Source organism: Macaca fascicularis, chromosome 20, assembly GCF_037993035.2.
Source record: "Macaca fascicularis isolate 582-1 chromosome 20, T2T-MFA8v1.1".
Lineage (NCBI taxonomy): Eukaryota > Metazoa > Chordata > Mammalia > Primates > Cercopithecidae > Macaca > Macaca fascicularis.
In genome coordinates this window covers 68,784,749-68,799,888 of record NC_088394.1, presented here as the reverse complement: position 1 = coordinate 68,799,888, position 15,140 = coordinate 68,784,749, and the positions used below count along the sequence as shown (strand labels likewise).

Here is a 15,140-nt window from a genome sequence, read left to right as displayed (position 1 = left end):
TATCAATTTTGTAATCTACAACTTTGCTGAACTTGGTTATTAGTTCTAACAGTTTTTGTGGAGTCTTTAAGGTTTTCTACATATAAGATAATGTCATCTGTGAACAAAGATAATTTTACTTCTTCCTTTCCAATTTGAATGCCTTTTATTTCTTTTTCTTGTCTAATTGTTCTGGCCACTACTTCCAATACTATGTTGAATTAAAGTGGTGAAAGTGGGCATCCATGCTTTTTTCCTGACCTTAGAACAAAAGATTTTAGTATTTCACCATTGAGTATGAAGCTCAATATAAGCTTTTCTTTTCCTTCCTTCCTTCCTTTCTTCCTTCCTTCCTTCTTTTCTTTCTTTCTTTTGAAATGGAGTCTTGCTCTGTCACCTAGGCTGGAGTGCAGTGACACAATCTCAGCTCACTACAGCCTCTCCCTACCGGGTTCAAGCAATTCTCCTGCCTCAGCCTCCCGAGTAGCTGGGACTACAAGCATGTGCCACCACGCCTGGCTAATTTTTGTATTTTTAGTAGAGATGGGGTTTTGCCATGTTGGCCAGGCTGGTCTTGAACTCCTGACCTCTGGTGATCCACCCACCTCGGCCTCCCAAAGTGTTGGGATTATAGGCGTGAGCCACATGCCTGGCTGATATAAGCTTTTCATAGATGGCCTTTATTATTATCTTGAGGTAGATTCCTTCTGTTTCTAGTTTGTTGAGTGTTTCCATCATGAAAATGTGTCAAATCTTGTCAACTAACTTTTCTATATCAGTTGAGATGATCATGTGGTTTTTGTCCTTTATTCTGTTAATGTGGCATATTATATTGATTGATTCTTATATGTTGCACCTCAGTAATAAATTCCACTTGGTGACGGTGTACAATGCTTGTAACATACTGTTGAATTTGGTTTGCTAGTACCATGCTAATCTTCTCTGTATTGCTCCAATTTTAGCAGATGCACTGCCAAAGGGAACACTCCCACAGCTTTACTTTTTAAATATGGTATAATGTAAACATACATTAAATTTAGGCTATCAAATGAGTTAACGACCAAGAATTCTTTTCTACATTTGAAACACACAAAAATTAAGACACAGATGTGCTATTGTCTGTTTATTGTTTTCTTTGAGGAATTGGGCATCACCTCCTATACTTCAACCTTAATGTTAGCAAATGACTGACTAACTCTTTGGAAGGTGCTATGAAACAATTTGGCCTATAGAGAGCATCTGTATTTGCCAGTTCTATAATATTATATGAAACTTGTTTGTAAATAAACCTAAATTGTTTAAAATAAATAAGGATACAAATAATACGTACTGAGAATTCAGTTCTTTTCCAACATACGCAATAATTCAGACTTTAGGGTACGTAAAATACAACACCTCATGCAGAGTAATGTGCAGAATATGCGGAGTAACAAAAATTCTCTCCTTGACCAAACTCTAGCCAGTCTCCTCAGCCATTTGTGGACTAGGCCTCAACAGACTTGAACAAAACTCTAACACAGTCTCTAACAGTTCAAGGTAGCATCTCTAGGATGACTCCAGCCCCGCTTTAAAGGGCCTGCCTGAAAAAACTCAGGCTGCCAAAGGAATTTATTGTTCCAGCCTACACCTTAAGATATGGTCCCTGTCTCCCAGCCTCTGTGGGAGGGTAAGCGCCTAACTTCCAGAAACACCACTTAACAAACCCAGATGGGTTTCACGCGGACTAACCCGCACTTCGCACTTTTTGTAATGTTTCACTTCCCTCACTCTTCTGAGCGCCCCCTCATTCCTCTCCCACTCCCTATTCCCCCATTTTTCCTTTAAAGTCTGAGTAACATTTATACAAATCAAAGTTCAGTTCAGTTCGTGCTGGACTCTTCCCTATTCCATTAGTATATTACTGGTTAAAACCTGTCCTAACGACTTCACTGTCCTGCTTTGTCTTTGACAAGAGCACAGGGGTGGATTTATTTTTCTGGCTGAGTAGAGATCCTAATGTCAGGCACTGCGGACGGTGAGGGCTACGATTCTTTGGAGAAAAGTTCCAGGGGTCTATACCATTGGAAACTAACACCAGCTAAAAGGATTTTCTGCTCTGCGTCACAACTCATGGAAGTTGCTGGTTCTGATCTAGAGCTGGGAGAGGTTAACAGATGATTACAAAGCCGAGGATGTTTCGTCAACTTCCTGGAACAATTCCACCAGTCAGAGCCCAAACCGGGGGCAAAGGAGGAAAAGAAACTCGAAGCAGGGTGTGACCAGGGTAGACAGGCTGAAAAAGGGAACAAAATGTAACATCCTAAGAGAAAGTAGGGGCGGAATAAAGGCACTAACCTTCGCCCGCAGCTCAAATTCTACGCAGGCGCCCGGAGCAGTGCCCTGTTGCCTAGCGACGGCGCATGCACACTGAGCAGCGCGAGCCCCTAAACACGCATCCGCGCCTGCGCAGCCGCAGGTCGCCGGGATGCTGATGTCGGCTGGGGCCTGCTGTGAGGCGCTTGGTATCACCCCGTGTTGATACTCTCCAGTTACCCTGTAGGCGGGTCTCGGTCACAGAAAGAAAAGGTGAATTCGCAGCTGAGAGCCCTCCTCTCCGACCTTTTTTTTTTTTTTTTTTTTTTTTTTGAGACGGAGTCCCTCTCTGTCACCCAGGCTGGAGTGCAGTGGCGCGATCTCGGTTCACTCGGATCTGCCTCCCGTGTTCAAGCGATTCTCCTGCCTCAGCCTTCTAAGTGATCAGCCCGCCTCGGCCTCCCAAAGTGCTGGGATTACAGGCATGAGCCACCGCGCCCGGCCGTCTCCGATCTTTACATGCATTCTTCGTGTTATCTGAAGACACTCTGACGCCACCACCCAAAGCAACTGGCAGTTGACTCTCGGGAATTTTAAGCTTGTGTGGGGAGCAGCCGCCGCCCGGTAGTTCCTTTTTTATCTAGAGACACCCGGGACGTGGGGGACACCCCAGCAATGCCATCCCTCCTTTGACCCCCATAGCGCGCAGAATTACAAAGTTGAGTAATAGTTGATTTGAAAAAAGGAAAAGTGCGTACACACACACACACACACACACACACACACACTCTCTCTCACATAGGCACAGGATAATCGCAAAGTATGACCAGCAACTGATAACTGATTTCCTCAGGGGAGAAGAAAGTGGGTGACTGAAGGACAGGAATGAGAAAGGACAGTTGCGTTTGTTTGTATCGTTTGAAATTGCCCAGTGTGCATGTGTTCTTTTTAAATGTTTGAAGAGCCATTGGCTCCCTTATCAAATTGTACATGCCAAGGAAACTCAGGAATTTAAGAAGTCTCAGTAGAATTCTGTAATGCTGGGTAGAAGTTTCTGTACGTGTGAAGCTAAAACGTCTTTTGTAAATCACGGAGTCTTCCTGTTTATTTCTGGTTAGAGATCTTTGGGAGCTTGGATGGAGGAACAGGAAAAGAGGAGCCTAGCTTTTTTGGAAGATTGGCAGCGGTGACATACGGGAAACTGAAATCTTTATCTCATCTCATCCTTTGTATATTCATTTTGGATTTGCTGAAGAAAATTAAAAGGTGAATTTTGCTGTGAGCTCAGTGAACTCAAACTTCAATTGAAAGGGAACACATCCTGGCTAACACGGTGAAACCCCATCTCTACTAAAAAATACAAAAAACTAGCTGGGCGAGGTGGCGGGCGCCTGTAGTCCCAGCTACTCGGGAGGCTGAGGCAGGAGAATGGTGTAAACCCAGGAGGCGGAGCTTGCAGTGAGCTGAGATCTGGCCACTGTACTCCAGCCTGGGCAACAGAGTGAGACTCCGTCTCAAAAAAAAAAAAAAAAAAAAAAAAAAAAAAAGAAAGGGAACATATGCTGTTTATTTTTGTGAAGGACATTAATTGGCAGGGTCGAGACCTGAAGTTCCTCTTTTAGATAAGGAAAATTTCCCTTGGTGAGAAATCTCTAGACTGGTTGTGATAGATTCCTAACCCCCAACCTTGAAAGGTAACTTAAGGCTCCCTACTCTAAGGGAAGGACTGAGGAAAATAATTAAACAGGCAACTGTGCCTACAAAGATTTGCAAAAAAAAAAAAAAATAGGACACTTCTCATTCGTGGGGTCAAGCCAGAGGCATCAACTTTGTGACCTAGTGAGTGGTTAGTGGATCTAGGCAAGGGTAGTAACTTGGGACCAGAGATTAGGGATCCAAAAAGTTGAAAATTAAAGACAAAGGCCAGAGGTTATAACTTACTGCTTCTTAGTTTGCCTTGTTTGTAAGTAGGAAGCCAGAAGTTGAGCTCCCAAATAAAATGTTTTAGGAATTGTGTTTCTTAACTCCAAAAGCCAGTACATTTACAAAGAAGTAAATGAAACCTCATAGGTAATGAAACAATGAGACTGAGCAATGCCTGGGATTAGAAATTCCCAAACAGAGGAGAAAAAAACATATCACAGAAGAGTCATACTTAGTAAAGTTTATTAAAAAAAAAAGAAAAACAATAATTTATGCCCTCAGCAAAATAAAAGATCTCCTCAATATAAATGTTTCTTAGAAAATGTACGAAAAGATAATATAATATATATTAATAAATCAATATTAACATTACAGCAAAAGTAATAATCATATAACAATGACAAGTGAAGATATTTCTCGCCCTTACACAGTAGTATTTCTGGAAGGTCTCTGATTCCTGCTTGCTCTAGTACAGATGTGCTGTCACTTTAAGAAAGCCTGATGCCGCTAGGCGTGGTGGCTCATGCCTGTAATCCTAGCACTTTGGGAGACCCAGGCGGACAGATTGCCTGAGGTCAGGAGTTTGAGACCAGCCTGGCTAACATGGTAAAACCTTGTCTCTACTAAAAATACAAAAATTAGCTGGGCATAGTGGCACACGCCTGTAGTCCCAGCAACTCGGGAGGTGGAGGCAGGAGAATCGCTTGAACCCGGGAGGCGGAGCTTGCAGTGAGCAGAGATCGCGCCACTGCACTCCAGCCTGGGTGACAGAGCAAGACTCTGTCTCCAAAAAAAGAAAAAAAAGAAAGCCTGATGCACACAAATCTAAATTTAGGAAGTCAATCAATTAAAGGATATTCATTTGCATCACAATTCTTTACTCCCCCCCAAAATCAATAAAAACTTAAAATAGCAACATTTCCTAATGTGTTTAAAATGTAATTAACCAAATACATGTGTCCCCAACTTCTTTCCGGTTGTAATTCTGTTGCATAAAGTGAGGTATACCTGAAGTGAGGCAATAAGAGCGTTGACCTTCAGACCTGCCTGGAGAGTGTGTGTTCTTTCTTAGAGTCTGAGGAAATGGTTGGGGGCATAAGTTCTCTCAATCTTTTTCTTTTCCCTCATCCTGAGCTCTTATTTTCTTGTCTCAACTGCTTTCTGGTAAACTTTGTTCACCTGGTACTTTCAAGAAAAAAAGGAGGAAATCTTACGACAGGGAAGCAGATTAATGAATTAGTGAGTCACTCCAGCAGCGCAGAGCAAGGGAGAATCTGGGATGTGATCGTACTTGGGGAAAAGCAGGAACAATCTTAAACTCTTGACATGGTGCATCTGAGGCCCCTCTCCAGTAGGGCCACCTGAGTCCCTGAGGAGCCGCAAGGCCTAGTCCAGCCCTCCCCAGATGGGACACATCCTCAGGAGAATGGATGCAGGCCTATTTATCACACTCCTCCTGGCTGCCTTCAGCACAGTGGTAGTGCTGCTCACAGAACTCCTGGATCCGGCTGCACGCCTCCAGCATCATCACCTTGGGGACTGTGATGACCACTCGGATGAAATTCGGGTACTCGAAGCACTGCTAAAAGAAAAGCCTGTTACTTTCAGAGCAATTGAGTCTGGTACTGGACGACCCTAAAATGGTCAGGACCCTGATCCACAAGAAGTGGTACCATTTCATCAGGGCCATCAGTTCATTCAGTTCCCATCACTGGAATGCTAAGTCAGCAACTGAGTTCATTCATCTTAAAAGGACTTGTGGGACAGGCTCAATTTCCTCTCACCTAGAACGTTTGTTTACAACTTTTCTTCCCAATATGGATGGAATTATGATCGGGGGGAGAAGCAAATTTTAAATAGGCTCCATGAGACACATCAGTTTGAATCTTTTCAAATGAGAAGATATTTTGTTGGACGAGAAAAGATCAGACTAAAAACCAGCTCAGAGCTTGCTCCTGGGGCTCTAGAAACTGTTGAGAATGTGCTGAGAGACACAAGCACCCACCGTTGCTGGGAGGCAGTGGACAGACTGCTCAGCAACTAACCGCTCCGTGAACTCCACATCGTTCTCAAATTCTGGGAAATGTTCCATCTCAATTCCAACCTATACCAACAGGAGGGAGAGGCCAACTTATCAGAAGGAGGGAGAACAGGCCAATTTCCTATGCCAGAAATTAAGATAGGGGCTACTTTAAAAGATGTCTTGGAACTGTACTACTGATCCCTGCTAAATAAGAGGGCTAATACTTACGGAATTTTTCTCAGGGAAGAGAGGATATATTTTTATTAATAATTTATTAAAGAGTTCCTTCCCAGACGCTGATAAATAAAAGCTGGAAATAGAATGCTAGTATGTCTCAAAAGAGACACTATTGGCATTAGGGCCAAGCAATTCTTTATGGCATGAGACTAGCCCACCCCTTGCAGGATATTTAACATCCCTGACCCACAAAATGGCAGCCCTAGTCATTCTGTAAACAAACAAAATTCCCGTGTATTCCCAGATACCCTTAGGGAACCAGTATCACTCCCAGTTGAGAATTACAATGGTATAAAAAGCCTCTTTTTTGTGTCTTAAATCTTCCCTATATCTACGTATATAAAATGATTCTCTGTACTGAAGAAATAAATCTTTTTTTTTCCTCATCTTTTCAGATGGGGTCTCACTCTGTCTCCCAGACTGGAGTGCAGTGGCACGATCAGGGCTCACTACAGCCTCGACCTCCCAGGCTCAAGTGATTCTTCCATCTCAAGCCTCCTGAGGAGCTGGGACTACAGCAGTGTGCCACCACGCCCAGCTAATGTTTTTTATTTCTTGTAGAGACAACAGGGTTTCACCATGCTGCCCAGGCTGGTCTCTAACTCCTGTGCTCAAGTGATCCGTCCACCTTGGCCTCCCAAAGTGCTGGGATTGCAGGCGTGAGCCACCATGCCCTGCCTAATTCAGTCATTTAAAGAGTTTTATGAGAACTGATAGAGGCTAAATTACCTCAGTGGGACAATTCAGAATAAGACAACTCCTAAACTGCCTGGCCCAGGAGGCTGGCTGGTTGTCTTTGTACCCTGCACAGTGGCAATTCTGCTGAATGACTGCCCTTTGCCTTACAACATGCATAGATCTAGGGCCTGCCACCCACATACTCACCATGAGGTACATGGCCCCAGAAGGGCGGACTGGCCGGAGTCCAGGGATGGCAGCCAATGCCCCATAACAGAGATCAGCACTGGACTACAAGAGGAGGCAAGGAGAAATCAAGGCTCAAAATTTAAGTAAGAGACAAGTCATTAAAAACAGACCCCTCGTTGAAGACTGAGAATGTAGGTGTGATGTTCTGGCATAAGGAGTGAAAAAGAAAAAGCTCTATCACTTGAAGCTTTTCACCAGGGGCAGAGAGAATGGCCGGAAGTGAGAAACATGTGGGTGGATGCTTACACCGATGCCATCTCTTAATATTGGAACGTGGCTCCAGAAAGGAGAACCAATTATTCCTAATTCCACAGGTGGCATTCTCTGACTCCCAAACTCCCAAAGTGGAGGGCAGGAGCTGCCCTTACCTTGAGGAAGCTCAGAGTGTTGTGGTAAAACTCTTCCGGGGTGCGACGTAGGATGCTTTTCAGAGCTCCCTGGACAATGGTACAGGGTCCCAAGATGCGCTGACTCAGCTTTGCCAGCCCATCTCGGATCTAAAAGACAGACACAAGAAACATGTTGTTTAGCTTTTCTTAAGCATCTCTGTCTTAGGATTTCTTGTTCTGACCTTTCTATCAGATTTTTAATATTGGGAAGTGATGGTGTCTAGTGGCGTTCTTAGATCAGACCGTCTGGGTTCATAGCCCAGCTCTGCCACACACCTGCTGTGTGACTGACAAGGAGAAAAAAAAGAAGAAAGCCTCCTTTGTCTCCACTGTGCTCACAAAGTAAATATATACCCTAAATTACACATACTCTTTCACCATATTGTTCTTACCTCATTGCCAAAAATGTCTCTTCGGTCATGAATGAGGATCCAGCCCAACCTCCAGCCAGGAACCAGCCAGCGCTTGGCCAGCCCTCCACAGGACAGGATGGGGACATCGGTGCTGAGGGTGGCCAGTGGTTCATATTTGCAATCCGAAAACACCTGAGAAGAAGTACTTGTTGTGGTTGTTTTCTTGTCTTCTTCTCACTGCAATCCCAGATCCCATGCCTCCCACCCGTTTTCTTCTATCACTAGGGACAGGTCCTTGGATTAATGGGATCATCCCGACCCTGAAGCATGACTGGGATTGCAAGAGGCTTCAAAGGGGACTACACAAAGACATTTAATTTGGTATCTGGACTGGATTAAAGGAAGCCTAAAATAAGGAAACTGAACCTAGCCCAGTAATATTTACAACTCCATGAAGCTGACTCTATGAAATTCCTGTCTATAGGAGTTAGAGATTTAAAATATGAGTCCACAATCTCTTATCTGAAATTCCTGGGGCCAGGTATGTTTCATAATCCAGAATGGTTTGGGCTTTAGAAAGGCCACGTAGCACATTTACCATATGTTATGTAACACTCCCAGAGCTGTCTAGGATAGCAACCTGAATCAAGAATATTGACATTTCTGCCAATTTCCCTACACTCTTAACAAATATATAGATCCATAAGTGGGAAAAATAAAAATTTACAAATATCAGGTCAAATCAGGTTTTGCAACCAAATGAATTCCAAGAATGTTTGGATTTCCAAAGTTCTTTGGGTTTCGGAAAACTGGCTAAGGAGTTGTGGGTCTGTATATTTGTTAAAAGTGCAGGGATACCGATTTGCTGTAATGAAACAATTAGGAGTTGCTTCCGATTATTCCACTTCTAAAGTTTTCATAAAATAATTTGAGATTATTGTAGTGATATATCCTGATCAAGACTCACCATGTCTCCATAGATCTCATCAGCTAAGATGGGGACACACTGCCGTGCAGCCACTAAAAATAAAAGAAACATGCTGAAATCAGTTTTAATGTGAATTGCTTTATCATGTAATAGTCACATAGTATCATGTAATTTCCCTATCCCGTAATATTAAGAAGTTATCATTCTTAAAGAGGAGGACAAAAAGCACAAAGTGTGCTTTGCATTTGACGTCTGTGTGTTTTGTCTTCCTATTTAAGAACTGTAAATTCTTAACATACTCTTCCAGAGTGCAGAGCCTGAATTCGCCATTTAAGTAACTAGATATTTCAGACCCTATCTTCAACATGATGGGAATGATGAAGAGGCAAGTATTATTTATTTTTCTCCTGGGAGTGATAAACAGACAAGTATTTCTTCATTTAGGCAAGCCCTACCACTCCTATCACACAGTATTGATGAGCGACGTCAGTGGAGCTCCCCACCTCCACCCCAGGCTTGGAACTTGACTGGTTTTTGTCATTTCACACAACAGCTGAAGGATTCTGTCCCCACCTCGTCCTCTGTGAAGTCTGCTGGACATACCTGCCAGAATCTTCTGAAGATGACGTTTGCTGAACACTGACCCACAGGGGTTTGATGGATTATTGACAATGAGACAAGCTGTCTTTTCATCAATCAGAGATTCCAGTTGTTTCAGGTCAATTTCCCAAGACTTCTCTGGCTGAAGAGAAAGAAAGGATGAGACTAAGATGATTTGGAAACATTTAGGGGGAATCCTCACTTATCTCAAGGGTCCCATGTAAGCAATAAAGTCTGTCTCTGGCTTCAACCACCACTTTGAGACCTTCCTCTGCTGAAGTAATGGTCATATATTTTTTACAGGGTAGTAACTGAGCATTTGAGTCTAAGATTAAAAAGTCATTTACCAACAAATTGTAGAGTTTGACCTCAATTCCCATAGATTCAGCCAGAGTCCTGTAGAGAGAGAAACCAGGTCTTGGAACCAGGATGTTTTGCCCTGGGTTGGCCAACACAGCTAGACACATTTCAATAGCTTGACTGCAGCCACTTGTCAGAATGACATCCTGTGAAGCAAATAAAAGGTTAATTTCATTAGGGATTCCAACAGCAACAGGAGAAAAGAAGTTGTCAGGTGGGTGAATTGGGAGCAATTGTGAACTTCCTTTAACAAGTTGTAAGTAGTAGGAAATGTACTAAGCCAAAACCAAAAGAAATTTATATATGTTGATAACTATTGTTGAAATGTTGGCCACTTAAACAAATCACTTTAAAAAGGACAGGTTGGCTGTGACTCAGCAGACTTCCATGAGAGAGCATGCTGGCCTTGGACCTTTTTCGCCTGGTTATTTATTTACTTTTGGCCAGAGATTTGAAGTCTGGCTCTTGTCTGACATACAGGGACAGACACATATTGTGTTAGAAAATGCTGACCCCACACAGTAGACTATAGAGGGAAGGACATCATTTAAACTTGGCACTACCATCAATTCAGTATGTCCTGGTACTTCTATCTTTCTCTCTAAATGACCTTACAGTAAATGAGAAAAGCTACAATTATTTTTTTAAAGATCCTATTGGTAAAATTTTTTTAAATAATTTTTTGGTGTTTATGAGTTATTCTCAAATGATCTTTTACAGACAATCAAATATAGGTGCTCTCTGGATCCTTTCAGCCTCCTTGAGACAGACACCACATTAAGTTGTATGGGATGGTCATTCTCACACTGTAATGACATTAACTGTAATCACTGATTAGTGACCCCAACTCTATGAGAAGTCTTCAAATTGCTAAAGGGAAATTATTCTCAGCTTTTCCCCCTCTGACACCTGTACTTCTTGTGGAACAGAAACTAGGAAAAGAGGGGATAGTTTATCCTAAATTGCTTCAGAGCTGGTGTTTTGTATAAGGCTCACCTTAGCTTCTAGGGGTGCCTCGGGACAGTGGTAATAAGAAGCAATCTCCTCCCGACTAGACAGGAAGCCTGAAAGAAAAGAGTGGAAAGTGGAGCTTTTTTGGTTTTTAGAGACTGTGTCTCACTCTGTCACCCAGGCTTGGAGTGCAGTGGCACAGCCATAGCTCACTGCAGCCTCAAATTCCTGGGCTCAAGGGATCCTCCCACCTCAGCCTCCTGAGTAGCTGGGACTATAGTTGTGCACCCCCACACTCAGCTAATTTTTGAATTTTTTTTTTTTTTTTTTTTTTTTTTTTTTTTTTTGTAGAGACAGAATCTCCCTCTGTTGCCCAGGCTGATTTCAAACTCCTGGGCTCAGGGGCTTCTCCCACCTCAGCCTCCTGAAAGTGCTGCGATTACAGGGGTGAGCCACTGTGCCTGGCCAGAAGATGCAGCTTTCATCCCTGAACTGACAGCTATGTCCTGGAGGCCCAGCATGGGCTTCAGGCTGCCTCTGCCCCTGCTCATAGGGCATTCTATTTAGTTCAGCTCTCAGCCACTGCGGATAAAGGAGATTCACTTCACATTTTATGTTTCACAATTTTAGTATAAGCACAAATTTATAAATGATAACAAGGAAGAGCTCCCCAAATACTCTGCACCATCTTATTTCTGTGATTATGTTTTTTTCTGTGTAAAATAAGGATTTCTATTATTCCTAAATCTTTTTTACAGACTGTATTTTTTAAGAAGTTGTAATCACTGGGTGCGGTGGTTCATGCCTGTAATCCCAGCTCTTTGGGGGTCCGAGGTGGGTGGATCACCTGAGGCCAGGAGATTGAGACCAGTCTGACCAACATGGAGAAACCCCATCTCTACTAAAATTACAAAAATTAGCTGGGCATAGTGGTGCGTGCCTGTAATCCGAGCTATTCAGGAGGCTGAGGCAGGAGAATCGCTTGAACCCAGGAGGCGGAGGCTGCAGTGAGCCGAGATCGCGCTACTGCACTCCGCCTGGGCAACAAGAGCAAAAAAAAAAAAAAAAAAAAGAAGTTGTAATCAATGCATTCAATTCATGTGGTCCATTTTAAGTTTTTTATGTTATGTAATATTCCTATCAGTATTTTGTACAAATTTTTATTTCAAATTATTTTTGTACAATATTTCCAAATGTTGGCTCACAAGCTTGAAGTATCAGCAGTTTCATGCCCATCCTAATATTTTGCAAAATTTATATTCAAAAAGACAAGTTAGCAAGGCTAGAGGCACTATTTCATAATGTTTACTAATTTAATAGGTACAGATGGATCTCTCAAAATTATACAAATCAGCACTTCCTTAATTACTAATGAGGAAGAACACGTTTTTAGATATATATTAACACCTGTATCTCCTTTGAAATGAAATATTCAGAACCTTTGAACATTTGTCAAATGGAGATTTGGTTTTGGTTTTTCAGGTTAAACCAGTTTCCTAATACTTTGAATATTAAAGTCATTAGAAACTTTTCTTACAACTTAACTTTTGGTCTTGATTTTGTTTTTATTCTTATTGTATGAAACTTTATATAATGTAAGTAATCAACCGAAAAACCACGAAGTCCCCGATATAACTCTTTAAAGTGTTTTTAAAATTTGATTTTATCATGAAACTGGAGTTTTATTCTGCATTAAGAATGTGTTTCTATGTACACATAAGGAAAAAAAATGTTCAACATTGAAAGTCAAGGAAGCATGTACTTTACCAAAATATTCAGGGTAGAAATTTTTAATAGATGGAGAGAAGTAAACCTAAAAAGGAGTAATTTCAATCTATCAGAAACAACCTTCTATCCTTCAGTTTGAGAGCCCATTTTTTGTTGTTCTTGGGTGTTTGTTTATTTGTTTGTTTAACCTCTTTAGTCTTAAATAGTAACAATTGCATTTCAGTGTGCTCAGGACCATAATGAAAATAGGCTTTCAATACACAGAGAAGTAGAAATGAAGCAAAGGAGCTATGTACATAGGGCAATAAGTAAATCCATTTAGGACCTAGAAGCTCAGCAAACACGAAGCTCCTGCCAGACTCAAGGCCTTCAAATTAGAATTAGTAATGATAGGACAGGCACTTTACTTGACAAATAAGTATGTTTGGGAGCCTAGAGGGGAAGTGCCCATATGCTAAAGAAAGCCAGGAAAGAAGTTGGACCTTGATGCCTTGTATTTAAGCATTCCAAGACCCCTTTCCCAAATCCAAAGGGCCATGTAATCTTAGCCTCTCCTTAGGAATTATGCATCAGGAAAGTGAAGAGAATTACTAGACATTTGGTCCCGTTATTATAGCACTAAAGATTTGGCAGCCACCAGGTATGGAGTGTCAGGAGGGGCTTACCGATGGATGGGGCATAGCCATTATATTTGCCCGAGTCCAGGGCATCTTTCATTGCCTGGGTAACTTCAGGGTCTGTAGGCAGGTTTCCAAACACAGTAGGGTCCCCTTTTTATGGGAGGAAAAAACAAAAGGAGCCAAGAGGTTATTCTCCCATGTTCAGTACTTAGACTCACCCCCAACTCCCATCCTCTCCAACCAGCCTGTTAACATGAGAGTAGAGGGGGACAATGACAGCCCCTCAGTAGTGTCCCCCAACTCACCAATGGACAGAGAAATCATGGTTTTGTTTGGATTTGGTTTCACCTTCATGTTGTCCACAATGGCTCGGATGGGGTTGAAAGTTTTGTTGGCCATGTCTGAGGGCCTCACGGACCACCTGGTATTCCTGCCTTTCATTTTTCCCGGCACAGAGCTTCTCCCACCAACGTTGACATGCACATCCAGAATTGAGGGGAGGTTGCCTTTGCTGCTCATCTGAATCACGTATGGGTCCATCACTAGCGAAGCCTGCGAGGGGAAAGAAGGTCCCTGTGATGTTGAAAACATAGCACTGGGAGAGAGAGGAGCTACATTTGGACCTAAACATTGGGGTGACTTCACTAAAAGTGTCTTTCCAAACTCTCTCTTTTTTTTTTTTTTCTACTTTCTCTCATAAAGTAGCTTTACTATGAATGAGGGGAGTTTTAAGACTTTTTACTGAGATGGAAAATAAAGCAAGAACCCATCATACTTAAGTAGGATTTGCTACATGCATCTGTAATTCCTGTCAAAGCTTAGCCATGCTCTATGAGAAACCAAGAAGGAATAACATGAAAATTGTTCATCAATCAAAGAATAGGTGCTCCCTCCTTTCCATGCGAGCCTATCCAAGAAAATCTACCTAATGCTTCTTGTTATCTACAGAGAACCAGGAAGAACCACTCCATCTTGTTAGAAGTTCCATGTAAATATCATTGTTAGTAAAAGTAAAACCTTATCCCATAAGGATCCTACAGCCCTAGTTGGAAAAAGAAATCAATACACCAAAAAGAAAAAAGTGAACAGCCCAATCAGTCACTACTGCCTGATCAGCTTGGGCTTGAGATTTTTACCTTCCAAGTAAAGGAGAAAGCAGCCTCCAAGAAGCGAACCCTGAAAGCTCCCTTAGCTCTTCTTTGACAGGTTACAGTGGCAATGAACTCAGATGCAAATCCTGACTCCTGAAATAGTCTCCACAAACGGGCGTTGAGCCTGAAACTTTCATGCCATTGGTTGGGAATGAGAGCTCAGCAGCCAGCCCTCCCCTCAGCTTCTTTCCTCCTCTCCCCTCCTCATTGCCTCTTATCCCTAAGCCCACCTCTCACCCTCAAAGCAGGAATTTGTCCTCACTTCAAACATCTGGAATTCTCCTGTGTTAACTCTTTCTGGGTACTTGGTGAGATGATTTGAGAATATCTACTGTCAGAAGGTAGTTCTTATTACAGCTGATAGCTTTTATTAAATTTTTTTTATTGTTAAAAAACAGCCTGTTAAAATTTTAACAGTACAGAAATATATAAAGTAAGAAGTAAGCATTCTTCCTTGCACCTGCTCCCTGTACACTTCATTCTCACTCCCAGGGGTAGAGGGTGGTAATGGTCAGGCTCTTTCTCTCCATTCAGAGATAGATACATTAGATATAGGTGCATAGATACATAATTTTATAGATTTCAAAACACAGATAGGATCGTGCTCTACACCTTGTTTGGCAACATTTTTTTTTTTCACTTCCTACATCTTGGACACCCGTCCTTGTCAATCCACAAA

The 15,140-nt window shown here is 42.2% G+C and overlaps 2 protein-coding genes across 9 annotated transcripts in view; both read right to left on the bottom strand.

The window, feature by feature from the left end:
- ZNF19 (zinc finger protein 19) overlaps window positions 1-2,358 on the bottom strand; it is a 93,403-nt gene extending 91,045 nt beyond the window's left edge. For all 7 annotated transcript variants that reach the window (XM_074027942.1, XM_065537268.2, XM_074027945.1 and 4 more), the window contains exon 1: window positions 2,314-2,358. The gene's annotated coding sequence lies outside the window, so the exon portion shown is untranslated. The remainder of the gene's footprint in view (window positions 1-2,313) is intronic.
- Window positions 2,359-4,420: 2,062 nt separating this feature from the next.
- Window positions 4,421-14,530, bottom strand: TAT (tyrosine aminotransferase). Of its 2 annotated transcripts, none has more exons than XM_005592449.4 (12): window positions 14,447-14,530; window positions 13,616-13,862; window positions 13,356-13,460; window positions 11,008-11,075; window positions 9,999-10,157; window positions 9,655-9,793; window positions 9,091-9,143; window positions 8,163-8,315; window positions 7,750-7,878; window positions 7,340-7,423; window positions 6,200-6,298; window positions 4,421-5,776 (listed from the first exon to the last, which is right to left on the bottom strand). In XM_005592449.4, the coding sequence occupies exons 2-12, from the start codon at window positions 13,848-13,850 to the stop codon at window positions 5,633-5,635; spliced, it is 1,368 nt and encodes a 455-aa protein (XP_005592506.1). In that variant the 5' UTR covers window positions 13,851-13,862; window positions 14,447-14,530; the 3' UTR covers window positions 4,421-5,632. The 2 variants fall into 2 exon arrangements, with proteins under 2 accessions (XP_005592506.1, XP_005592507.1); XM_005592450.4 differs by having other exon boundaries at window positions 4,421-5,773.
- Between the last annotated feature and the right edge of the window lie 610 nt (window positions 14,531-15,140).

What these genes read in the sequence shown, in the direction of transcription:
- TAT (XM_005592449.4), bottom strand. Translation starts at nt 13,850, where the DNA reads ATGGACCCATACGTGATTCAGATGAGCAGCAAAGGCAACCTCCCCTCA. An exon ending in GAGACATTTTTGGCAATGAG is followed by an intron (nt 7,879 to 8,162) that starts GTAAGAACAATA and finishes TCTGTCTTTTAG; the next exon opens with ATCCGAGATGGGCTGGCAAA. An exon ending in ACACTCTGAGCTTCCTCAAG is followed by an intron (nt 7,424 to 7,749) that starts GTAAGGGCAGCT and finishes CTCCTCTTGTAG; the next exon opens with TCCAGTGCTGATCTCTGTTA.